The sequence below is a fragment of the Python bivittatus genome, unplaced genomic scaffold, assembly GCF_059951505.1.
Source record: "Python bivittatus isolate LINGU-HERP-01145 unplaced genomic scaffold, Pbiv_v1 ctg000370_np1212, whole genome shotgun sequence".
Classification (NCBI taxonomy): Eukaryota; Metazoa; Chordata; class Lepidosauria; order Squamata; family Pythonidae; genus Python; species Python bivittatus.
In genome coordinates, this window is record NW_028277062.1 from 2,353,188 (window position 1) to 2,377,526 (window position 24,339).

The 24,339-nt window shown below is 51.2% G+C and overlaps 2 protein-coding genes across 4 annotated transcripts in view; both read right to left on the reverse strand.

Annotated features, from left to right (window-relative positions):
- The window catches only part of EFNB3 (ephrin B3), a 40,360-nt gene extending 38,989 nt beyond the window's left edge, over positions 1 to 1,371 (reverse strand). Inside the window, exon 1 of the mRNA XM_007442054.3 lies at positions 273 to 1,371. Coding sequence (XP_007442116.1) covers positions 273 to 391 — 119 coding nt within the window. The 5' untranslated portion in view covers positions 392 to 1,371. The remainder of the gene's footprint in view (positions 1 to 272) is intronic.
- A 10,965-nt stretch (positions 1,372 to 12,336) lies between these two features.
- WRAP53 (WD repeat containing antisense to TP53) lies at positions 12,337 to 22,138 on the reverse strand. 3 transcript variants are annotated; one of them, XM_007433280.4, is made up of 11 exons: positions 21,978 to 22,138; positions 19,540 to 20,004; positions 19,211 to 19,309; positions 18,334 to 18,442; positions 17,583 to 17,671; positions 17,006 to 17,096; positions 16,653 to 16,785; positions 14,964 to 15,172; positions 14,680 to 14,783; positions 13,644 to 13,787; positions 12,337 to 13,091 (listed from the first exon to the last, which is right to left on the reverse strand). In XM_007433280.4, exons 2-11 carry the CDS (start codon positions 19,818 to 19,820, stop codon positions 12,899 to 12,901), a joined length of 1,452 nt encoding a protein of 483 aa, XP_007433342.1. In that variant the 5' UTR covers positions 19,821 to 20,004; positions 21,978 to 22,138; the 3' UTR covers positions 12,337 to 12,898. The 3 variants fall into 3 exon arrangements, with proteins under 3 accessions (XP_007433342.1, XP_025025661.1, XP_087998442.1); XM_025169893.2 differs by having other exon boundaries at positions 21,878 to 22,138; XM_088142316.1 differs by having other exon boundaries at positions 22,102 to 22,120.
- Positions 22,139 to 24,339: the final 2,201 nt, after the last annotated feature.

Consider the following 24,339-nt stretch of genomic DNA (forward strand, 5'->3'; position numbering starts at 1 on the left):
CGCCCCAAGCCCTTGGGCATCTCCGACCACTGAGGTTTTCCCCGGCCCCCTCTGCTTGTCGGCTTAAAGGATCTGCCCCCGGAGCATCCAGACCAGATTTAAAACAAAGCGAGGAGAAAACCCAACCGACTCGACTCCCCTCCCCGACTCTTTTGCACACAAGCCATTCTCCCCCCCCCCCGAACGAAACAAAATGGGCACATTCTTAGGGCACCTGAAGCTCGCTCCGCACACAATGCACGCATTCCCGGGCGCCCAGCGAAGGGCCTTACTTTTTGTTCGAAGTGTTCCAGTAGATGGGCTCCAGGCTGAGTCCGTGGATGAACAAGAGTTCCCAAAGGCAGAAGAGCAAAGCGGTATAAAATCCAACCGAAGCGTTCCCAAGGGCCATTACTGCAGAAAGAGAAGCAAGTCCTTTCGAGGGGCGGCGGGCGGGGGGGGGAGCAGCCACCAACTCCCCTCCGGTCTCTTCTGCTCCTGCTCCCCTCGCCTTTTCCTTCCGTTCTTCTTTTCCTCTTTGTTTTTCCTCTTTGACAATCTCACACACTCCGATTTCAAGAGGCAGCCCCTGACACTCTCCTTGGCGAGCAGGGTGGGAAAGAAAAGGAGAGACACGCAGAGAGACGCATACCAAATATACAGAGAGAAGGAGAGAAAGAGAGAGAGAGAGAGATTTTTTTTTTTTTTTTAAGAAATGGATCCACCAGCTCTAATTCGCCGGGTCAATAAAGTTTTATAAATCCTCCGTTTTGCACAAGGCTCTGGGACGATCCGGAAAGTTTGAACCACTTGCAAAGACTCCCGGAAAAAGATGGAGAGAATCCGGGGAGAAAGAACGGCATCTTTTTTCCCCCCTGCTGTTGAAAAAGAGAAAGAAAGAAAGAAAGAAAGAAAGAAAGAAAGAAAGAAAGAAAGAAAGAAAGAAAGAAAGAAAGAAAGAAAGAAAGAAAGAGGGTGGGTGGGTGAAGCCCCACTAAGAATATAGTAAAGCAAGGGAGAAATTTCATCCAGTCAGCTGCTTGAGCCCCTCTGCTCAGAGATCCTTAGGGAGGTGAGGAAAAGTGTGTAAGACAGAAGAAGGGGGGGGGTAGAGGAAGAATTCATTTGCAAGCCCCCTCCTCCTATTTTTTTGATCCCCCGTAGCTCTGATTTTGGGCTCCTCAACCCGCCTCCTTTCTTCTTCCAAAGCGATGAATAACTCCAGCGATGAAACGCAAAATAATGGGAATAAGGAACAGGAGATTTTTTTTTCCCCTTCTTCTTTCTTTCTTTCTTTTTTTTTTTTTTTTTGGAGGCAGAGAAAAAGGGAGGAGAAAAGAATTGGTGAATGTGAAAAACTGGAATGAAGAGACACTCAAAATGCATTCGCAGGAGCGGGAGTCAGGAGATGAAAGAAGATACGGAATCAGGACTGAAGCCGCTGCGCGTTTAGGAGGAAAAAAAAACTTCAGCGAAAACAGAATGGAAGAGGGGAAAGGAGGAGGAAAATGCCAGGGAAAATGCCTTCCGGATCGCTTCCAGGAAGAGAAATGTGCTCCCGTTTCAACAGCCCCAGTCGCCTCCCTCTCAAGAATGCAAAACGGACAGAATTCGGTGGCTGGAGACCCTGCCCTTGGAAAAAAATGGAAAATTAACAGGAAAAGGACATTTTTTAAAAAATGGAGAGTTTTGTGTGCCTCCTTCCCTCCCCCAACCCCCTTTTCCCAGGTGAATGGAAGGGTGATAGATTAATGGAAGGGCTGCTTTTAAAGGAGTCAGCATATTTAAATATAGAAGGAATTGTTGAAAGACGGAAGAAGGGGAGAAACGGGCAAAATGTGAGCCAAGGGTTGGGAAGGCCAACTGCGCCACGGTGAAAAGGGGTGGCAGAAAAGGGGGTCCCGTGGCCCCATTCAGGAGGTACTTCTGCAGAAATTAAGGCGTTACACCCAAATACCCCCCAGCGCCAGCCTGCCAAGGAAGGAACCAGATTCCTTCCACCGTGAAAGATTTTGGCGCTTTCAGAGAGTCTGAAACCAACTTCCAGAGACCCCCGTTCAACTCCTCTGATCTCTTCACGGCCTCCCGAAGCGGAAGCTACACCTGTTGAGTTCTCAGCTTGTCCGGGGGCCCTTGACGTGAAGTGGACTCAGCTGATCTACTTTTCATGTGCCGCGTGAAGACCTCGCGGAGATGACTTTGGCTTGTCTGAAAACCCAGGGTTAGGTACAAGCCACAATGACCTCGTGCCAAGGATGCCCTTGCCTGCCCTGGGGATGACCCTGATTAGATGCCCCAAGTCAAGATGGCAGCTGTGACCGTGCCCCCAAAACCCTGAAGGCTTTGTGGACGAAGGGCTTCAAAGAACGCCCAAGAGCTACGTTCCCACAGGGGCTATAGAACAGGGTTCCTCAGCCTCAGCAACTTTAAGATGGGTGGACCAACTCCCAGAATTCCCCAGCCAGGCTGGCTGGGGAATTCTGGGAGTTGAAGTCCACCCATCTTAAAGTTGCTGAGGCTGAGGAACCCTGCTGTAGAAGACATCCCCCACGGAAAGGCCCCAGTCCAATACAGCTGGCAGCCTGAACTCCGAGCAAAGCAACTCGCTGCCATCCGTATCAGCCCCACGGCTGATTTTGGCCTCCTCGCCACTTTCCCCAAGCCGGCATCCTCCAGCCGTGCTAGAACTGCAACTCCCAGAATTCCTAGCCAGCGGAACATCCGTGTTGGCAGGGGATTCTGGGAACTGCCGACCCCTGACCGCTACAAGGCTTTGGGTCAGGGAAGGGTAATTTCAAAAGCCCTCTGGCTTTGGTATCACAAAGCCTCTGTTCGCCCGCCCCCGTGCCTGCTACGAAAAAGCAGGTTTTGGGCATAATCGTCATGACTTACACCAAACCTTTCATTTTGGAGCCCTACAAAGCCCCAAACCTCCAAGGGCACCATTTAAATCTGCCATGGTGCTTACTTCGCATATTGAACAAGTGCAAAGATGCCATTTTATGTTCACATGATTTGCAAGAATGAATCGGTGGAATTTCTTGCCATTTGATGCACGAACGCTGCTCACGGAAGGAAAAGAAAAGGGAAGAGAAGGAAATCAGGTATCGAGATGGCGACGCCCATGCCCAGCTTCGAAACCAAGATAGCTAACAGACAGCTTTATTCTCGGAGGTTACATTCACACCTGATGCTGGGCTTGGTTTTCTTTCTTTCTTTCTTTTTTTTTTTTTTTGGCGACTCAATGTGTTATTCAAATGCAGCCCATTTAATTCCGATTTTGCTGTATCATGCACACCCAGAAAACGTGTTAAATCAGTAAATCAGCATATTATAACCCACCACAATCTGTGCTTCCTTGCTTTCAAGAAAACGGAGTCTTGCGAAAAAGAGAGAGGGGATGTCTCAGAATTCATAGGGAAACAAACAAACAGACAGAAACCTCTCAAAATCCTGAGAGCCGCCCCTTTCCTTTAAAAAAATATAAAAGGGGACTAGTCCTCAGCGTGACAAAATTCTGCTGAACAACAGCAAAACCTTCCCTGCAGCCACGGGAAGATGTCAGTATGGCCCTTGAGTGTGCAAATAAGCCCCAACACTATTAAAAGGGGACTCTCTGCCCATGCAGACGAGCGAAAAATGCCAAGCCCATCCTCATTCGGGCTGCATTGGCACCACCAGATCCCGCTTGCTCTGGGCAGGCTCCAGAAAACCAGAAGCCCAGTTCAGCCCCCGAAGCAACCTTGTTTTGAATAGCAGCCACGGCCTCTGAGCACGCGCAGACTGAAAAAGGCACTCAGGATTTATAAGCGCCCCCTTCGAGCTCCATCTATGTTCAAGCAGGAAAGTCCTGCTTCTCTCCTTGTTTATATTTTTTGAAACGGAATCTATCAGAAGTGCCCCTAAGTTTAAATATTTTGCTGAAACTCTCGCACACTCAGCCTACCAAGATACCTCCCTGCCTCTTTCTGTATACATTCTCGGCTCCTTTTGTTTTCGAACAGCGGTGGACTCGGCCTTTCCTCCAAACGAGGTTTGGAAGTATTTATGAAGTATCAGGTCTCACCTCCACAGGCAGAAGCGAGGCTTTTGAGCAAGAAAGTTGCACGCTCGAAGCATGGCGAAATTCTGCCTCCCGGGCTGAAACCTGCCTAAGGAGATCTTGCACGCCTTGTGTCGTGGGCACACATGTTTGGAGAAGAGGTCCTGAGCCCCCCACTCACCCGCAGACCCGTGATGGGGCGCCTTATCCATGTCTCCTTCGTCCTCCCCCCTGCCCCCCATGGATATTTTCAATTTTGCTAGAGGTGTCATAAGCAGGGTGGCCACAAAGCAAATCCAGACCATAATCTGATGGGTACGCTCGGTTTGGGGAGCCAAGCTCTCCCAAAGCCGATCGGGACCCTTTGTCCGACCTGCAAGGTTTCAGCAGGCGGGCTCAGGGCTCCAGGCAATGAGGACTAGCGAGATGCTGTAGTGTGCAGTCGGGGGGCGCGACCAGCTCCACGCGCTGAATCTTGGAAATCTCACAGCCAGGTTTTTCCGCTCAGGGACTGCAGAGGAGAAGGAACATTTTGGGAAGTTCGGTGTGGGGTTCTCCGGAGCCCCAGACACCGCGCGACCCCAAAAGGTTTGCTCGTGGTCGCAAGGCTGCCTGGGGAACGCCCGTCTCAATCCTGCAATCAGCTGTGGGCTGAGCGCAGGCTTTTCCAAAGAGGGCGGGGAATTAACAACGCTTAATTTAATTTGACTTTGCATGTAGATTAAATTAATTAGATCCAATTAATAGATGCCTACTTCCCATGGTGAAAGAGTTAAGGCTGGATCGGTGAGACCCAGACTCCCAGCTTGGCCACGGAGCTCCCTCGAGGGGATTTGGGAGCAGGGTTTTCTCCCTCACAGGGTGGTTGTTGCTGGGGGTGGGGGGGTGGGGGAGCAGGGGAATTCCTCATGCCTTTCCTGGCATCTCAGAGAAAAGACAGGCTGGAAATGACTAGGTGTTTAAAAACGACACCCGCATCCTGCCGGAGCACGCCTGGTAAACCGATCAAGGTTCAGAACATTCCACCAGGGTTAAAAACTCTGAAAAGAGGCAGAAAAAACAAGGTTGACCTAGTCAGAGTGCCATCATTTATGGCCTAGAAAACAAGAGCTGGCCTGCAGGGCGGGTGGGGGGACATCCTCTTCCCCACAGTATTCAGGACCCTATGGGGATCCACTTTCAAAAGGCTTTTCCTAAAGTTTCTAGACCTCATGGGTTTTCAAGGGAGGGAGGAAGGAGGAGGAGAGGAATTGAGATGCGCAGTGTGGACCAGCGTTTCTCAACCTCAGCAACTTGAAGAAGGGTTGAGAAACACTGCTGTAGACTAACTGCAACTCACTTCCTCTCCTCTCCTCCTCCTTCCTCCCTCCCTCCCTCGAAAAACCATGAGGTCTAGAAACTTTGAGAAACACTGGTCTACACTGAAATGATGGGATCCAAGCTCTGAACACTTTGTAGGCTCTCAAGCGGGTCCCCAGGACTTTTAAAAGCCTTCTCGGGATGTGGCGGGGGGGGGGGGGTCAGGACGGCGGGCAGATGCTCCAGGAGACCCCCGACGAGGACAGGCTCCCCCTCCCCAGATCCAGCCCCGGTTTGAGCGCGGAGGTCTCGGAGCGCCGAAGCGAGCCAGGCGAGCCCCGTTCAGAAGGCGAAAGGGCGCCATCTAGAGGCCACGAGGGGCAAGGGCAGCCTGGGTTGCCGGAACAAAGGAAGGGGACAGACCCCGGTTTAGGGGGCCAGGGCTTCGGACAAACCGACATGGAAAGGCGAGTCGCTCGTCCTCGGAAAAAGGCTGTTTCGGTGCATCACTCAGAGCTAGGTCTGGGGCAGAGGCGCGGCTCCAGGAGAGGAGGACCGAAGGCCTGGCTCTGTCAAGGGCATCTTCTGGGGATTGGACCATGTGCAGAGTGCAGTTCACCCTCTTTCCTCGCCCCCTTCCCCAATCATTCCTGCTACTCCTCTAACCTTGCGGGAAGCAAGGAGAGCCCATGGCGCGGAGCCAGGAGACGTCTTTGCTGAAGGCACCGCCGACATCCCAAGGATGTTCTGGTCCACTGTCCCCGCTTGGCAACCGTGTTTGGAAGTGGCTTCCCCTGGCCTGCTTCTTCCTGGGGCCGAGAGGGAGGGACTGGCCCAAAGGGCCCCCCGCCGCTGGCTTCATGGCTCAGGCAGGACTAGAGCTCCCGGCCGTCCCTCCGGCTTCTATTCCAGCCCCTCTAACCACGAGACCAACTGGCCGATGCCAAGCAGGGCGAAGGTTGGACCTCGCTTGTTCCAGGCGACCTGAATGAAGGCCTCAGGGGTCAACTCCAACCCATCTGGACCAGACCTGGACTCGCAGTGGGTTGGGGGGGGGAAGGTGGCCATAGCAGAGGGCAAGCTCCTTTAGAGGTGTCTAAAGCCCTCCCTACAGAAAAGTGTCTGCCCATGGGGGCTAAAGGGGCTGGACCGGGTTTTCCAGGGGGGATCGTGGGAGGAGAGAAGAAACATTCCAGCATCGTCTTCTTCAAAAGAACGTCAATCCACCTTTGCCCAGCTCCTAAGCCCAGGTTCCCCTCCCCTTGACCCTGGTCAGATGCCACTGGCAGCCCTGGGTTCAATTCTGGGCACCCCAGGTCAAACAGGAGTGAGTTCAGCGGGGGGCTGCCAAGCTGGCAAGGGGTCTGGACCCCAAGCCCCCGAAGGGTCTGGGCAGGGTTAGCCTGCAAGAGGCGGAGGGGTGATTTGAGAGCAAGCTTCAACCACCTGAAGGGTTGTCGCTCAAAAAGGAAGCAGATGTACCCTCAGCTGACTCCTCCAAGAGCTGGATCTGAACCTGGGGCTGAAAGCTACAGAGAAGGAGGTTCGGGGTGCACCAGCTGCCAGCCGGTGGGACTGGCTGCCTCAGGATGCGGCGAGTTCTCCTTCACTGAAGGACCTCAAGATCCAACTGAGGCAAGGTGGTCATCTCTCAGGCTCAAGGGCGGGGTGGTCAAAAAAGTCAAGATGGCGGTCACGATGGTGCCATCAAAGCCCCACCCACTTTTATGGGTGCTACGCATGTGACGTACAGACCAAAGGCGGAGCCTCAATCACGGTGTGATGGCCCCCATCTTGATACCCTGCAGACCCTCCTGCTCTCCTGGATCTTGCCCGAAGTCGGGGGTGAGATCATATGGCCTCTAAGATCCTTCCAGGGGCTTCGACAAACGAGACGCGGGTTCCTTTCACTACCTGCAGAAGGCGCTGCCTTGGCAAGGAAGGGTTTCCAGCCGGGACCCCCACTCCTGGGCTTGCAGATTGCCCTTGAGCACAGGGGCCGGACATTAAACCCCAACCCTCCCCTGGCCAGCCCTACCTTTGGCTCCCGCCCATCTCAGCGGGGGGCCAGAGTCTTCCGGGCCCCAAAGAGCCGCCTCCCTCCCCAGGGGCCCCTCCAGAGGCCTGTCCATTTCTATGCGAAGTGCCTGTGGATCCGCCCGGGCCTCGGGCGTAAAGCCTGCTGCCCCCACAGAAAGAGAGGGAGACCCCCCTTCCCTTTGGAAAGATGCTTCAGGAGCTGGAGGGAGTGGGAAAGGATGCGTTTCTAGTGTGTGGCCAAAACACCGAAGCATCTGGGAAGAGGAGTTCGTCCTGAAAGAGGTTTTCCAATTTCAGGCTGAGCCTGGCCTTCGTGGGACAAACTCCTCTTGTAGCCCCTTCAGTCAAAAGACAGAAATCCAGCACGTGAGGGAGAAGGCCCAGGAGAAACCCTCTCTGTCATGGACGTTTTCTGCAGAGAGGATGTTGCTGATCTGGAGAGTAATTCCCGCACGCAGGGCGCCATATCCAAGGAGCTGAAGTCTGCGATGTAGCGCATTGCAGGCCCATCGAAACCACGTCTTCTGCGAAACCCGAGCAAACTCTCCGGCCCCGGATGCCCGCTCAGAGCAGATCCACTGCGATCGATGGACAAGTCTCACGAAGCCCAGCTAATTTCACCGAGTCTACCCAAGCGTTCCAGCCTGTAACCAATTCTCTCTCCAGAGTGTGCATACGAGCACACGCGCGCACTTCTCTCTCTCGTTCTTACAAATGAGGCTACAGCCTTCACAGCGGCAAAGGAAGAGCCTGTGGAGACACCCAAGCGGCAATCAAATAACGATTAGCTGCTGCTGTGCCCCCAAACCAATGTGCCATCCCTGGCACCGAGCAATGAACACATCCGAGCACCGGGGGAGAGGCAGAGGGAGGGCGCGTGCAGAGCCGAAACCGAAAGGCCATGCTGGCTGGTGGAAAGTGGAGTTGCACACAGGAGGTCTCGCTTCTGCTCCCCGACGCAGGTGGGGACCATGGGAGTTGAAGTCCAGCACATCTGGGACTTTGCAAATTCGTTTCCCACCGGCAGACAAGCAGGTGGACCCATTCCTCTTCCGGGTTCCTTCTTTCTTCCCCATCAATCATTGGTGTAAAAAGATTTTATCTTCTCCGAGAATTGGTGTAAAAAAATTCAAGGATTATTTATTTATTTATTTGTTTATTTGTTTATTTATTTATTTATTTGCTTGTTTGTTTGTTTGTTTGTTTATTTATTTATTTATTTGACTTGTCCCCGCCCATCTCCCCACAACGGGGGACTCTGGGCGGCTTACAACAAACTAAATTTGGGGGAATTGAGGGAAGGGTCTCATTGCCCTACAAAGGATGCGAGACCCATGTCATATCAATCTGAAAATCCATAGGAAGTAGAGTCTTTTGCCTTCGTAATCCCCCAGGATCCGGATGGACCTGCAGAGTTCGCCCAACGCACGAGACTCGGCTGAAACGAGGTGGGTCGTTCTGGGTCACGTTGTTAGAATTCGGATGGGAGCTGAGCCAGACTTAAAGGAGGTTTGAATGGCTATTTATGGACCAGCACGTTGTGGACGTCTTCGCAGATCGTGTGAACGAGGCCATTAGGCAGCGCATCCATGGGGGAGTGTCAAAAAAGTCAAGATGGTTGTTGTTATCACATGGCTGGAGCCACCCTCTTGACTTTTTTGACCTCCCTGCCTTGTAGATGCCCTGCTGTTAGGGCCATCACATGATTAATTGGTTCGGCCGCTGTAGGTTATGTGAACACAACTGTTAGGTTTGTTAAGCTGGAATTAAGTTTGTTGCAGGAATCCAGACACTATGTTTCTCAACCTTGGCCACTTTAAGATGAGTGGACTTCAACTCCCAGAATCCCCCAGCCAGCCATGCTGGCTGGGGAATTCTGGGAGTTGAAGTCCATCCATCTTAAAGTGGCCAAGGTTGAGAAACACTGATACTGTATGCCAGAATTAATTCTCTCCCCCTAGGTTGGAAACCTTACTCCCCTCGTGCCCTCCAAGCGTGCAGCAGAAACGTTTGCACACCAGCATCGTACCTGCAAGTCCCTCGGGGGCATATTTTGCAAAATCTCCTCCCCACCTCCCTGCAAAGCTCTTGCCCCCTCTGTTCCCAGCGCAACTGCCCCACGGGCTCTGTGTGCCGCAACTCAAATTCCATGCATTGATGTGTGTGGCTGTCACACGCACAGGCGTGCACACAAAGCAGAGACAGGCGATCCTGGAGCTAGAAGGACCCGCTGCGCTGGAAGGGAAGTGTGATATTGAGAAGGGGAGAACAAGCTGAGACAAAGCCAGGTGCGACGGGGACAGAAGGGTCACGGAAGTGGGAAGAGACTTGGAACGTGGCAGAGAGCAATATAAAACCGTGGCCACTGTCTTAGCAAGCCTCGCGCCCACTTTAAATTAAACCCCCGGCTAAATCTCCCCCGGGAATCGTTTCTGGCAGGAGGGCCACGCTCCAGCAAAAGCCAGCCCGTGATTTGCACAAGAAGCTTAACCCACTTCCCGTCTTCTCCATTCACACCATCCTCCAGACCAGGAAGGCAGCAACAGCCGGGTTGGCACCCCTTGCTGAATCACACCCAAGCTCTCGTTCTTCCCTCGCCCAAGCCTGCCTCCAAGCTGGGAACCCCCCGTAGATGCCCAGTGTTTTGGCTGAAGCCACAGGATTGCAAGAAAAACCACGTGGGGTCAAAGCCTCACCAGCTCTTGGGTTTGCAGACCCTCAGTTTACCCAGTTGCCAGGCAACTGCCTCTCCATGCAGGAATTCCTCCAGGGCCATTGAGGAGGAACTAGGGGGATCTGCTGCCAGGGGGCTGAGACTGGGACCCGGATCTTGCTCGGGCATAAACCTTTCACCCACAGGGTTGAGCCAAGCTCCATGCGAAGGCAGGCGGATCCCCTGTAGTTGTTTTTCCCAGTGGGTTTGAAAAGGAAAGGAGCAGAGATTTGGGTGCATTGCAGCATGCCCAGGACAAGGTTGGTCCTCTGTTCTTTCTGTAAAATTGAACCCACGTGCCAGCTCAACGGGGCCTGCCCGCTGGTGGTGCAAGCTGGGAGGGACGAAGCCCCGGATCTCACACATCCTGGTGTGCCCACCGGCACCCTTGACAGCCCCCTGCAAACCTGTCCCACGTCGAGATGTACAAAAAGAGCCCAACAGCTCTTTGTGCCCCGTGGCCCTCACTGGCTCACATTTTTTCATTTCCCCAAGAAGTTAATTATTGCCACCCAGTCACCCCTTTATCGGTTCCTTGTATTTGTGGGGTGGTGTTTTCTGTTTGCAGCGTGAGCTTCTGGAAAAAAAAACACAGCAATATGGATTTTGGTTTTTTCTTTCAGGTCACCCCCCCCCCCCCCCAAAAGGCCGTGGTTGGGTTTGAAAAGCAGGACGCCTGCGATGTTCAAAATTTGCAGAGTCACTGACTCTCAGAGTCTGAGATGGGCGGCTATATAAATTGAATAAATAAATAAATAAAGTGCCTTACTGACTTTCATCTAAAGGAGTCTGTTAGCACCTTTTCCAACGCACCAATTTTATTCAAAGGCAGCTTTCGTGAGCTGCAGACGCAGCTCACGAAAGCTTCTGCCTTTGAATAAAATTGGTGCGTCGGAAAAGGTGCTAACAGACTCCTGATTTTTTTGCTACCGTAGACTAACACTACCTCTCCTCCTGCGAAGACTTTTTCCCAGTATCTCCGTAACTTTTCCTGCAAGGCAGAAAGTTTCACACGAACCAGCTAACAATGCCACGTTTAGTGCCTCCCACGGGAGATCCCCCCGTCCCGATCTTGCATTTCTTCCAAGGGAATTTCAGAATTCCCTGCAAATGGATCTGTCTTTTCTTGGGAATGGCCCAAGAGTGAACAGGGTAAGGGGAGAGTGGGGATAGCAGGAAGCATTGAAAAAGGCCCGTTCTGGAGAATCTGTTGGATTTCCAAGAGCTAATCTGGTGGGGAGGGATCCTGGAATCTGCCCCCTTGTGGCACTCCGTGACCCTTACATGCTCTTCTTCTGGCAGTGTTGGACTACGAGACTCATTATCCCCAACCAGCCCAGCCCAGCTGCCTAACTGGCTGGGTTTGTGCGTGCATGGGTATATGGTTGCAGTTCTGTACAACTGCAAGTTCCAGAGTGGGAAAGACAGCAGAATGTGTCACGGAAAAAAAAACACGCACGTACGTGAAAATGATGGTTTGAGAAGCCAAAAAAATGCACACGAAATCCAGAGCTGGAGATTTTAAACTGCTCAGCAACTCCCTAAAATGAACCATTTCTGATGACTTTTTGTCAGGACTAAAAAAACAGCGACAAAATGCACGCTGCCCAGAGTCACTTGAAAAAGTGAGATGGGCGGCTAATAAATTGTGTAAATAAATTGTGTAAAGTATCAGCGTCTTAAACTAGGCAGAGACACGCCTAACCGCCAGTATGAAAGCTGTGCTAAGGAGGGTGTGGGACCCCCTGTGCTTCAGGGCCTTCTCGTTTCTCATTTTTATGTAACCTCTCAGCTAAAAGTGTGCATTTTCAATATATTTTCCAGCTGATGTTTGTAGGGGGCAAGGTTCTTCAAACTGAAAAAAATTAAGATTCTCCTTGTAAGATGGACTTAAAAAGTCTCAGAACTTAAGAAGCACTGAGTAGCCTATTTTTTTTTCAGGTCTCTCTGCAGATGAGCAAACCCAGCCATACAAATGAACACGCAACTGTTTTATGGGGCTTCAAAGGGTGGGAGTTTTTACTAGGTTTTGCTGTGCCCCAATTTGATTTTGAATTGTTGTGAAGATATTTGCAATCTGGTTGCATTTATTTATTTGTTCGGAACATCGGTGCGGCCACCCACCTTAGCTGAGCTGGCTCCAGGCAACTTAATGAAAAGTGGGCTGTATCTTTTATAAGCAAATAAATAAATTCCCCAACGCAGCTCCTTTTCTACTTTGGGATTTGCCCTGTGAGACAGACTTCAAACCGTACAGATCCTCTGAAATATGCTTTTATTAAATCTTTCATTAGAAGATGAAAACCACGCATTTTTTGCGGTGAAAAAAGGTACGTTTAGCCCGAACCCGGAGAAAGTCCTCCCTGGTTCCAGAAGTCATTGCCAAAGCCCGTCTGCTGGACAGGTGGGCAGAGCCAGGAAAACCACTGACGTAGCAGAGAAGAGAGGAACTCCTGAAGAAGAAACCTGCGAAAGAGTCCATCGTCCTCCTTTCGTTGAAAGAGAGAGAGAAAGGCCCTCCCGGGGCCCCTTTCTCCAGCCAAGGAGTGAGGCCGGGGTGGGAGATTTGGGCTTCCACCGAGACCCCTCTGGGCTGTCTCCTCTTTGAAACACCCCTTTCCAGTTGGGCCTTCACACAACTCCTGTCCTCTATCCAGAACAAGCTCCCATGTCCGTGCAAAGGGATGCACACATGCCCTCCAGGAGCCATTTCCATATGCACCGTCCTGGAACGCGTGGGCAGGTCAGCCTTTGGCCCAGCTGCTGTTCCACTCGCAGTTCCATGACCCAGAGAAGAGGCCACAGATGGAGTCTGGGTTTCTCCGCTAGGAAGCGGGCTCCTCGACTCCAGCGGCCAAGGAGCACCACCACAGCCGAAGAGAGTTGTCGCCCTGCGGCCAAGGACGACTGGGCAGACGGTCCCCTTCTTCTTTCTCCTCGTCCTCCCCGCTGTCCAGCAGGTCAGGAAATTTACGCTGGCCCGAGGCACTGGCCAACAGCGGTAGGCTGGGGTGGAGACTGAAGAAAGAGGCAGAAAAATCAGGCAGAATCACCCCCAGGCCTCCAGCTCCCACATCTGGAACGACTTCCCTGCTCTTCTGTGTTGAGCACGGCCCACAGCTGGGGGAACTACCAGAAAGAGGACTCGCTCTGTGCTGAAGTCAGCAGAAACATCACATGGATGATGGGCTGCACCAGATCCAGAGGTGCACAGCTGGAGCTGGAGCTGCCCTGCCCTGGAACAGTTTTCCTTCTTCCCAGCTGGCCCCTTGCAAATGTGGTGGACTTCAATTCCCAGAATCCCTCTCTAGCACAGCTAAGGATTCTGGGAGTTGAAGTCCAACTCATTAGGAGAGAACAGACCAGAAGGAGCTGGTCCAAACAGTGTCTTTCTGCACACTTTGGGTTAACACTGTACCTGGGGGAGAACATCCAGGTCACTGCAATGCACACCCTACAAGCTTCAGGGTTACGTCTCTCCTCACACAAACCACTATGGGATTGCAGACCCCAATCTAAAAACCAGAAGGCAGACCTCGCTTTCTCCTCCCCAACGACCACCATCTGTACCTGATCCCATTAACGCAGTCCCCCACAGCCTGGAACTGCAGGATGGGCTGTAACGCAGCTGGAGGGTCACTGGTAGGAGGCTGGGTGGTGTCCCAGACTGTAATGAGCCCGTTGGTGTTGCCACTCAGCAAATACTTCCCACTCCTGTTGGAGAAAGCACAGGAAACCTGGCTGAAATATTGCTCCGATGACCGGGGGGAAAAATACACACACAGCATGATTTCCGGGGTCTTCAAAGGGGAATGCAAAGTCCGTTGCCTCTCTCCACCACAGCACCGTTTTCCCTTCTGCAAGCCATGATTGGCTGTGTACCGTCCAGTTGGTGTTGACCCTTAACAACCACGCAGATCAGTGTTTCTCAACCTTGGGAACTTTAAGATGTGTGGACTTCAACTCCTAGGATTTGGGAAGTTGAAGTCCACACATCTTAAAGTTCCCAAGGTTGAGAAACACTAACCTAGATAGTCCATCAAGAAGGGATGAGGATGAAGCTCCAATAAATAACAATACAACAACAGCTGAAGCACCAAGCCAAAACCGGCCACACTGCGAATGAGAGCAAACGCCAACATTTTTGCAGTGGGAGGAACACCAGAGATAGATGTACCAACGAAAAAGAAATGGAAGAAGTAAGAAATGACCAGAGTTTGCGATCTGAAGTTGAAATGCTTTGAAAGAAAACGTCATCTATAATACCCACAGCAGCTAGAGCCATCCCAAATATTTGGAAGTTTTAAATTTACCAGACTCGACACTGTGGACTTTGCGAGAATGCCAACAACAAAATACCTCAATTGGAAATTCCCACATAGTGCGGTGAAGCCTCCATGACTCCCAAGCTCTCGGCTGGAACTTAACCCTAACCCTAACCTCTGTGAATCACCAAATGGATTGAATTCAGTTGCGTCGCCAAGAATCCAGATGTTCTGGGTTCCACTCAGCTTCGTGGTTCCCCTCTGCTCCGTTGTAGGGAATATGAAGAAAAACATCTAAGAGAGAGAGGGCAGGAGTGGGGCAAATACGGACGGTCACTTACGGATCCATGTCAAAATAGAGTCTCTGGTTGGTGGCCACGGTTCGGGAGAGAGAGAAGACAATTTCGCCCGGCTGTCGAAGGTCCCAGCAGAGAATCTCAGAATCCTGGCGGGGAATTGCAGACGCTTAAAAGAAGAAGGGGGAACGGGCTGAACTCCATTCTCACGTTCCTAACCAGCTTTCAGATGGCCAGACAACCCAGAACTGGAGTGAAGAGAAGGAGTTCAGCCACCGTCACGCCACACCATGCGAGGCCACTCGATCCCACCCACCCTCAGGCCTTACCTTGCGGCCACCGGTGAAAAGGTAAAAGCCATCCGGCGAAAAGAGCGCGTGGGTGACGCCCCCACGGTGCCCGAGAAGCATCGCTAAGGGGTCTCCCTCTGCGCGGGAATAGAGGCCGACGGTCTTCGAGTAGGACGCGCAGGCGTACAGAGGCTGAGTTGGGCTGAAGGCAATGCAGGAGATAATTCCACTCTGGCCTTGCTTCTTTGCTAGGGAAGGGGGAAGAAAAGGGCAGGGTGAGGCCCAGCTGGTTCCTCCATTAAGACTGATGAAGCCATGGAATGGGGGCTTTCCTGTGCCCGCCCCACACCAATGTGCCAAGCAGCCGACCTGAAGCTTTCCCTAAGCCCAAAAGATTGACCAAGGTGAACATGACAGGCATTTCATGCTCCTAGTCTGAGGGTGCTTGGAGAGAAGACCCACCAAATCCCATTTTGTTTTGTTCAAACTACAGACAGCAAAGACGGTCACTCTTTAATTGCTTCCTCCTTCTGACCCCTTAAAAATAAGAATTGGTGAACAAGTTTCGGAGGCCACTGAGAAGTTGTGACCAAAGGCACTCAGTCTGTGCAGCTCCGACTGGAGGTGTATAGTTTAGATGAGTTTTAATAACAAAACTGGCATTTATTATGGATGAAGATAAGCTTTTGTCTTCCTGGCCTTTTTTATGGCACTGCTTTAAAGCGCTCCCTGATTTATAAACTGCTTTGAACATTTCCAGAGAGTTGAATTTCTGGCTATCTGGGGACCCGAAAGCACTGCAGAATATATTGCCCAAATGGGCCAAGCTCAACCGTTTTGTGGAATATTCTAATTATTGGCCATCGTTCTATTTGGATCCTTTGGGCCTTGCTTCAGTTGATAGGAGAGGAGCTTTAAAAAGGGGCATTGCCAAGGGTCCTCCGACAGCTTGGTCTACAGAACCTAAAGGAACACATCTTCCCTTACGTTCCCACCCAGTCCTGGAGGGTCTGCTCTGGGCACCCTCTTACGCTGGCACCCCTCAATTTTGGAATGCCTTCTCCTGGAAGATGGTGCCATCTTTGTTCTCCTTTTGGCCCGAGGCAAAGGGATTTTTACTCTCCCGTGCCTTCTGATCATTTTTTTATTATGATGGTTTATTTATTTATTGGATTTCTGCCCACCACGACTGAGAGAGACTTGGCAGTTTACAATATTCCCATCAAATACATTAAAACATCCACGGTCGTAAAAAGGCAAATACGACACAAGGCACTAACACATCCGCGGGGATCAACAGAAGCAAAATAAACCAGTAAACGCATGGCAACGTTTCACACCTCAGACCGTCTCCAAAACAATCCTTTTTAACAACTGGCAGGAAGCCAACAGATTTCAGGGCAGAAGGCTGTTGCGAAACACAGGCAGAGCGACCGAAAACCAAGCCTGCGAGCTTCTGCCCCCCTCACCGTGCAAAAGTGGGGAGCCATCAGGAGATTTTCCTAAGGCAGGGAGGTCAAAGCCAGTCCGAGAAAATGGTCCTAGAAGAGCATCTCTCGGTTTTTTTTCTTGCCATTTTATTATTATTTTTACTGTTCATCTAGTCGCTTAGGACATCGCTCAACCCGCTGCATGGCCCACCAGCCGTTCCATCTTGCCCAAGACTTCAGCTGCCAAGGAAGCTTCGCTTTGCTCAGGCACCCTCAGCCCAAACTAGCGCCAGCTCACCAAAAGTGGGCCTGTTCTCACACATCCGACCGGGCCGCGACGTGTCGAACACTCGCACCATCTTGTCAAACCCGCAGAAGAGCTGGGCGCCGTCTGGAGTGAAGCAGAGGGAGTGGGCGGCCGTTAACTCATCCTGCATCAAAAGACAGACAAATCTGTAGTCAAATTTTGCCTGGGGGTGGTGGAGACGAATCGTAGGGCCCCAACCTTTTCCCAGGGAGTTTTGCTTTAAACTATGTTATATTCGTTAACAGAACAAAGTACAGAGAACTTCAAATTATTAACCAGGCAATTTATGTTGGGACAAGATAAAAGCCCACGAAGCTGGGGCTCTCAGCTTCAGGCTGACTCACAAGGTGATTGTAAGGGCGAAAGGAGGCTCGGAGATCTCCACAGAACGCATCCCACACGTGGATGGGGTTGTCACGGCTGCTGCTGGCGACACTGCAAGGGGAGAGAAGGCAGTGAAAGGAAGGCCAGGGACTGGCAAAGCCCAAGGGGCACCCAGCTTCCCTCTTTCAGCACTTCAGAACTGAGCTCGGCATATTCCTCCAACAGCACCCCGCAAAGCCCGAACACAGAATCAGGCCTTGAACTCTGCAATCCCAAAGGCATTTCCTTGGGATGTGAGGGAAGGGGTGGAAAGCAGAAGGGGATGAGCAATGCCAAAATGCAAGCGTCTTCCTTCCATCACCCCCTTTCTCCCAGTGGTGGAACTGAACCCACTCAGTCTAAGAAACATTTTTAATGGGGCACCGTCCCTATCAGCTGAAATATCCTGCAATATGTCCTGCCTTCCTGCTTTGTCTGCAGCCCAAGCTTTGCGCCAACAGTTCAGGGAGGCTCTGATTTCCCTCTTTAAAACAACCCAACGCTCTGCGGGCTTCGGGAGAAAAAGCAAGGCCAGGAGAAGAACGCAGATGGCTTTACAAACAAGTCTGCGGGTCAGAAGAATTCATCAGCGGGAACCAGCAATAGTCGTAGATGGTATCTCCTTCCGCCATGCGCAGGACGGGGCTCTGTGGAGGAGAGAGGAGACCCATGGGCCTGGAGCACAACAGCCTGACTGCTGAGGTCATCCTCACACCACAAAGGTGCCACACTCTTGCCTACGTTCTTCTAAAAGGAGATGTCTTTATTCATCTAGACCAGCGTTTCTCAACCTCAGCAACTTTAAGATGCTGAGGTCGAAAAATCTCAAGAAAGAAACCCTGAGTTTACTTCGGACAAGAAGCCACATTTCCACCTATGGTTTGTTACTGGTTTACAAATCCAGGCCTCTTTTAACTCCGGCTTAAAATGCGAGCTTTGGTTATGCGCCTTGAAGCAGAAGTACTGTATCCTGGTTTGCTTTTCAGCCCTACCCATTTTTCAGGGTTTCAGCAAAAGTGGGGGAGAAAAAGCTGCTCTTAATGGTCTGCAAGACAGGCTCTGCCTTGTTGGACAAGATGCAGTAAATCCAAATCCTAGCTTAGCTTTAAAGTGACAAAGAAGCGGAAGTCCACAGTAAAGGGGTCAGAACACCTGCTGGCTTTGCACATCAGACTGACTGCAGCCTTAAAACCCACCCAGACATCAGCCTCGTCCCTCTCCCTCCCACCCTGCTTTGTTCACCCATCTCTTGTGCTGTGGGCAGTCATACGGCTTGACTAAATAAAAAAGGAACAACGAATCCACGTACCATTTCGGCAACGGTTCCCCACTCCGCTGCATACAGCTCTGTGGGAAGATTGTATATTCGCAGGGTGTTGTCTGCACTGTTGGTAAGCAGGCAAGTCCCATCAGGAGCCCTGGAGGAGGAGGAGGGAGGTGTCAGAAACACCCTGAAAGAGGGTCTTCCCCATCAAGGGGAGGTCCCCCTCCTGGCCCATCTCACTAAGCAACTGAGGTTGTTGAGGAGGGGAGAACCCTAACGCAAATCTGACAAGGCACGTTGTATTGCGATGAGGAATACAACCAGCAAAAGGGTGTTCCTCAAGCACTGCTTTTCATTCCCCTTGCCCTTCCAAACCAAGAATGATTTACAACAGTGTTTCTCAGCCTCAGCCACTTGAAGATGGGTGGACTTCAACTCCCAGACTTCCCCAGCCAGCATGAATTCTGGGAGTTGAAGTCCACCCATCTTCAATTGGCTGAGACTGAGAAACACTGATTTACCCAACTCAAAAATTCTGCCTTCAAGGCCTATATCTTCCTTTTAGAGTTTTTCACCTGTTTTTGACTGGAACTCAAGGGCTCCTGGGCCCTGCTCTGTAGAATTCTTCCTTCTCCAGTCTTCAACCCCTTCCCTCATAGGTACTCAGCTGTGGGGATGTTCTTCCCTATCAGCCTCCCTGCCAATCCCCTCCCTTTCTCTTATTCCCCACTTCACCCCACCTTCATGGCTGCTGAGATAGGTCTCAGATCCCTTGATCCCAGCTGTGCTTTTTCTGTCCAGTCCCACCCAAGGAGCAGGTTGGAGGTTCTCCAGCTGCGAGGACAAACACGACCGACCCCAACCCCGATCCAGAACAACAGGGAAGGTCCCTCTGCTTCCGTGGCCCAGGTGGCCTGCTTACCATTTGCAGCCCTTCAAGAAGTTCTCCGGGACCTGACTGTACTCTGCCCACGAGCCTGTCAGAAGTCGGGGGGCCTCCGAAAAGTCATATGCTGGAAAGCTAGGAGACAGGGAAATGCCAGTCACCCCTCCAGTGTTCCTCCCAAACTAATCCACCCTCCCCAGCTCTAATCATGCCATGCCTCACAACCACAGAGCTCTGGGCCCTTCCTCATACCCAGGAAGAGAAACTTGTTCCAAGATCTTCCTTTCCCCAGGACTGAGGAAGACCCAGGCGTCCTGCCTAAACGGAGCTGCATTTTATTCAGAACTGCAGTGAGCCCAACTCACTAATATTCTCCTCTGTCGGTCAGCGTTCCGCTTTCGTCACCCACTTCTTCCTTCTTCCCATTTTCCAGCCCTTCCTCAAAGTCCAGCACAGCGTCCTTGAACCTGGATTCTTCCTCCTCTCCGGAAGGTGCCTGGCCAGCAGTATTTTCATCTTCTTGAGCCCCGTTTAGCCTTGGCACTTTACAAGCTGGCCCAGAACTTTCTCCAGCTTCCTCAGAGTTGTTGGTTCGCTGTTGCAATTCCAGTACCACCCGACCCTCCGCAGACAATTCGGCTTCCATCACAAACACCTAAAAGGCTCTAACAGATCAGCCGCTAAGTGAGACTCTGCACAGACAGTGTTTATTTATGCACTGATCCCGGTTATGGCCAGAATTCCAGGTACAGCTTGAGGAGAGCGCAGACTCGGGTGCTTTACTCATCCCAGCGTAGGAATGGAATGGGGGCCAGGAGAAAGTGGGGTTTCTGTAGATTTAAAAAAAATGCATTAATGTTGAAAAATGTGTCCAAATTGAAGCAAGCTATTCTGGGTACAAGTATTCCAGACCACCACAGAATGCAGTAGTCTGATAAATGTTTCTTGTATTAATGAAGCAAGGAAATTGACATTTAAAAGCCAAAATACTAGACCCTCTAATACAGTTCATGCTGATGGCTGAGGACTGCACAGAAATTCCAGCAGGAAACTCCTACTTAGGTAGGGAGTCAAGTCCACACATCTTAAAGTTGCTGAGGTTGAGAGACGCTGGTCTAGATGAATAAAGACATCTCCTTTTAGAAGGCAAGAGCGTGGAGCCTTCATGGTGCGAGGACAACCTCAGCAGCCAGGCCGTTGGGCTCCAGGCCCGTGGTCTCCTCTCTCTTCCACAGAGCCCCGTCCTGCGCATGGCGGAAGGAGATACCATCTATGACTATCGCTGGTTCCCGCTGATGTATTCTTCTGACCCGCAGACTTGTTTGTAAAGCCATCTGCGTTCTCCTCCCGGCCTTGCTTTTTCTAAAACCAGCAGAGATACACACACATATTAAGCAATGAAACAGCCTCCTTCCTGGAGTCAGGGACTCCATCACTGGAGGTTTTCAAGCAAAGGTTGGACAGCCATTTGTCCGGGAGGGTCTCAGCATTCCTGACCTGGGCAGGGGTCGGACCAGAAACTCTCCGAAGTCCCTTCCCACCTTAGCTTCTATGATGAATGAAAATGAATCTGGGGTGAGAGAGGGAATAATTCTGAACAAACCAAATTTCACTAAAGCAACTACAATGCCTGAAGGAACAGAAGGGGCGCTGAAAGAGAAAATGTGGAATAACCCATGTCTTTTTAGGGGGAAAGGGAGAGAATGTTTGAGAAATTATCTTCTCAGTTCGGAGCAAAGTAGGAAGGAAAGGACTGGGACTCTGGTTGACGTAGAGGAGGATAGAGATGGCTTTGAAGAAAGATTCAGCGGCTGTTATGTCAACATCAGCTTAGCCTGGATAGACAGAAGAGGGTAAGGAAAAAAATCAAGATTGTCCCATCTTGGTTCTCTTAAGTATAAGAGGTGGCAGAGGGAAGCTATTTCAAGTTCCTGTTATGTTATACCCTATAACAGTGTTTCTCAACCTTGGCCACTTTGAAGATGTGTGGACTTCAACTCCCAGAATTCCCCAGCCAGCATGGCTGGCTGGGGAATTCTGGGAGTTGAAGTCCACACATCTTCAAAGTGGCCAAGGTTGAGAAACACTGCCTTATAACAGGTGTTTCTCAACCTCAGCAACTTAAAAAAAAGCACCAAAATAAACAGACTTCACCCCCTGCAAAAGCTCTCCTATAATCTCCAACCCCCATTCCTTGCTCTCAGCTACACCCTGCACATTGATAAGGCGCTCAGAAGAAATGAAGGGGGGGCCTTCCTTAAATCAGTACCTTAAATTTATAATACTAAATGATTAAATAGTTTAATGAACTAATAAATTAAGGGGTGGCCATTGTCAAATAAATTAATTTATAATAATAAATGTTGAAATAGTTCAGTGAAATAATAAAATAAGGGGTGGCCATCATTAAATAAATTAATTTATAATACTAAATGATGAAATAATTTAATGAAATAATGCAGTATGGGGTGGCCATCGTCAAATAAATTAATTTATAATAATAAATGTTGAAATAATTAAATGAAATAATAAAATAATGGGTGGCCATCATGAAATAAATTTATAATATTAAATTATGAAATAATTTAATGAAATAATGCAGTAAGGGTCGCCCATCGTCAAATAAATTAATTTATAATACTAAATGATGAAATAATTTAATGAAATAATAAAGTAAGGGTGACCCCCATTAAAATTAAGCACCCAGGCCCGGCGTGCAGCGCAAACGGGAAATGACAGACACGTGTTTGGCTGCGCAGGGTCAACACGTGTCACCATCCCAACGATACAAATAGCGTAATACGTGCAGAATTGCGCAGCGCCATCAGAGGCGAGCTCCGGAGCTCCCCGCAGCTCCTTCCCCGGGAGGAGGAGGCGAAACGCGGCCCGCCATTTCCTTCCCTCCCGGAAGCTTCTTCCCAACGTACGGCTGATGGGCGGCGAAAGGAAGCCGCCATGACACTCCAGGCTCCGCCCTCCCCGGCGACGCCACGTCTCGCGAGAGTTGGAGGCTCTCGGGCGACGCCCCGTCTTTTGACCACAGAGAAAAGAAAGTTAAGAGTAGCCCTCCTGGAGGTCTAAGTTGGAACTTCCGGGTGCTGTCTTTAAATTCCTCCTTCCGCCCTTCTAGAGGAAAGTCAAAATTGTTCCCGGGAAGCAGTTGAGGATGCGAGACTTTCTTTGACCTGACTTCAGGTATTGGAAAGGGGCGCTACCAAGATCACCTCCGTTAAAGAGAGACCCGATCCCCTGCACAGCCCTGCAGTGTAGACCAAAATCTATGGCAGAGATGGGTGCGCCCCCTGTGGTCCATGCCCGGTTGGGCAAAAGTTCTGCAATCCTTCATTGCTCCCAACGGGCATCTCCCTGAGCCCCTGCAAGTCTGAATGATTAACAAAATACATTTATTTATTCATTTGTTTGTTTATTAATCACATTTATATGGCTGCCCATCTCACAAAAAGCGGCTCTGAGTGGCGTACAACAATCAATAAAACGACAAATGTATAAAAAGCAATCTTTATAAAAAATTAAATCATTACTGAAAATGAGAACCACTATTGAAAATCTAAAAATCAACCAACCAACCGGGGAGAGTAAAAAGATCAACCGCAGTGAATTAGGCAGGGTTCATGTTCCGCTTTGGTTTGTTTTAACGGCAGTGGTGAATAAACCACAATAACTGGGCTTGCACGGCGACCTTAAGCAAGCCAACCACAGCGTGGCTGAGTGTGTTGTGCAACTCTCGCCATGGTGTCACACACTCTTCCTTGCCCTGGATTTTCCCAAACTGCTGGACTCCGAGGCCCATAATCTCCGCCCTGAATGGCCAGAGGGCCCCTGGCTGGGGAAAGGGGCTGCAGATTCTGAGTGGACCCACTTGTTGCGCGTAAGAGCTCCCTGCCAGGGCCAGGCCTGGGCATTTGGTGGGGGGAGGCCGGTGACATCAGGTCAAGAGGAACTTTAATTTGGATTCAACCCCCCCCCTTTATTGGCCCGTCTGAACAATGGGCTGCACAGCAGAGCCGGAGAACTGGAAAAAGGGAAAACTCTGATTGCAGCGTCGTGCTACCATCTTGACTTTTTTGACCATGTCCTGCAGAAACTCAGTTGAACCGAGTCCTGAACTCAGGGGCAGCCTTAAACCAAAGAACCCGAGAACCAGGGTTTCTCTGTGGAGTCTCCCCTTCCATGGGTTCAGCTTCTGAGCCCTTTTTAAACGTAACTCCTGGTGCAAGCAGGGGGTGCAACCATGGGGGCTGCAGGGAAAGGGCACGAGGGACGACCTGCACATCACGACCGTGTGCAAGGGGCTCCAGTTACGTCGCTTGCACCGGCTGCCAACGTGAAGCGTGAAGCATCAGTGGGGCTCCCCCCATGCTGGCCAGCTGGCTGGGGAATTCTGGGAGCTGAAGTCCACACATCTTCCAGGGGCCGAGGCTGAGAAACCCGTGTTCGCTTGGCCTTCCTAGCAATAAAAGCGCAAGGCTGAGTTTCACGACGCACTTGACGCGTGGCCTTTCCCCCTGGCCGAGGCAACAGCCTTTCCGCCCGTCCTTCAGCTGGGAGAAAGCTGGAACGGCACGACGTTTGCCGCCCCACGGCCACCCCCTGTCCTGCCTCGACTGCTTCCTGTGGGCTGCCCCCCAACGGAGGCGTCCTCCTTCCACGGGGCGGGGTGTGCTAAGCGAGGGGCAGCCCCCCGCCAACCCCGGCAGCGAGGCCAGGATGGTGCGGCCGGGGGCAGAGCGGGGGCTCGGCGAGCTTCGAAAGCAGGCGGACCCCCGCTCTCCTGCCTTCTGCTTCACGGCAGCCCGGCCCTCGTGCTCTTCCAGGACGGCGTCACACCTTCGCGGGCGCCCTGAAGTCCGACCTCTGAGTTTTGCAAGAGTCACAAGATGTTCGGGGGAGAGATGGGCTTGCAAATCTTGGCATTTTCCCAGCGTTTGGGTGATGAAAAAGACAAGAGGAAATGATGGGGACGCAGGAAGGCAGGGACGTCTGCAGGGAAGGGGTCAAAAAAAGGCCATATGTCAACACACATTAAAAAAAGGAGCAGGGTTTTGATTGCGGGGGGCACAGAAGCCATCTTGACTTGTTTGACCACCCGTGGGTGCCCCATTTCAGCATAATGGTGTTCTGAGGGATGTTCGCAACACGGTTCA

Bases quoted from the DNA above. Each gene is read 5' to 3' on its own strand.
- WRAP53 (XM_007433280.4), bottom strand. From the start codon at position 19,820: ATGGAAGCCGAATTGTCTGCGGAGGGTCGGGTGGTACTGGAATTGCAA. The intron at 19,310-19,539 runs GTGAGTTGGGCT...CCTGTCTCCTAG, and splicing joins ACCGACAGAGGAGAATATTA to CTTTCCAGCATATGACTTTT. The intron at 16,786-17,005 runs GTGAGTCAGCCT...CTTTTGATGCAG, and splicing joins TTCGCCCTTACAATCACCTT to GATGAGTTAACGGCCGCCCA.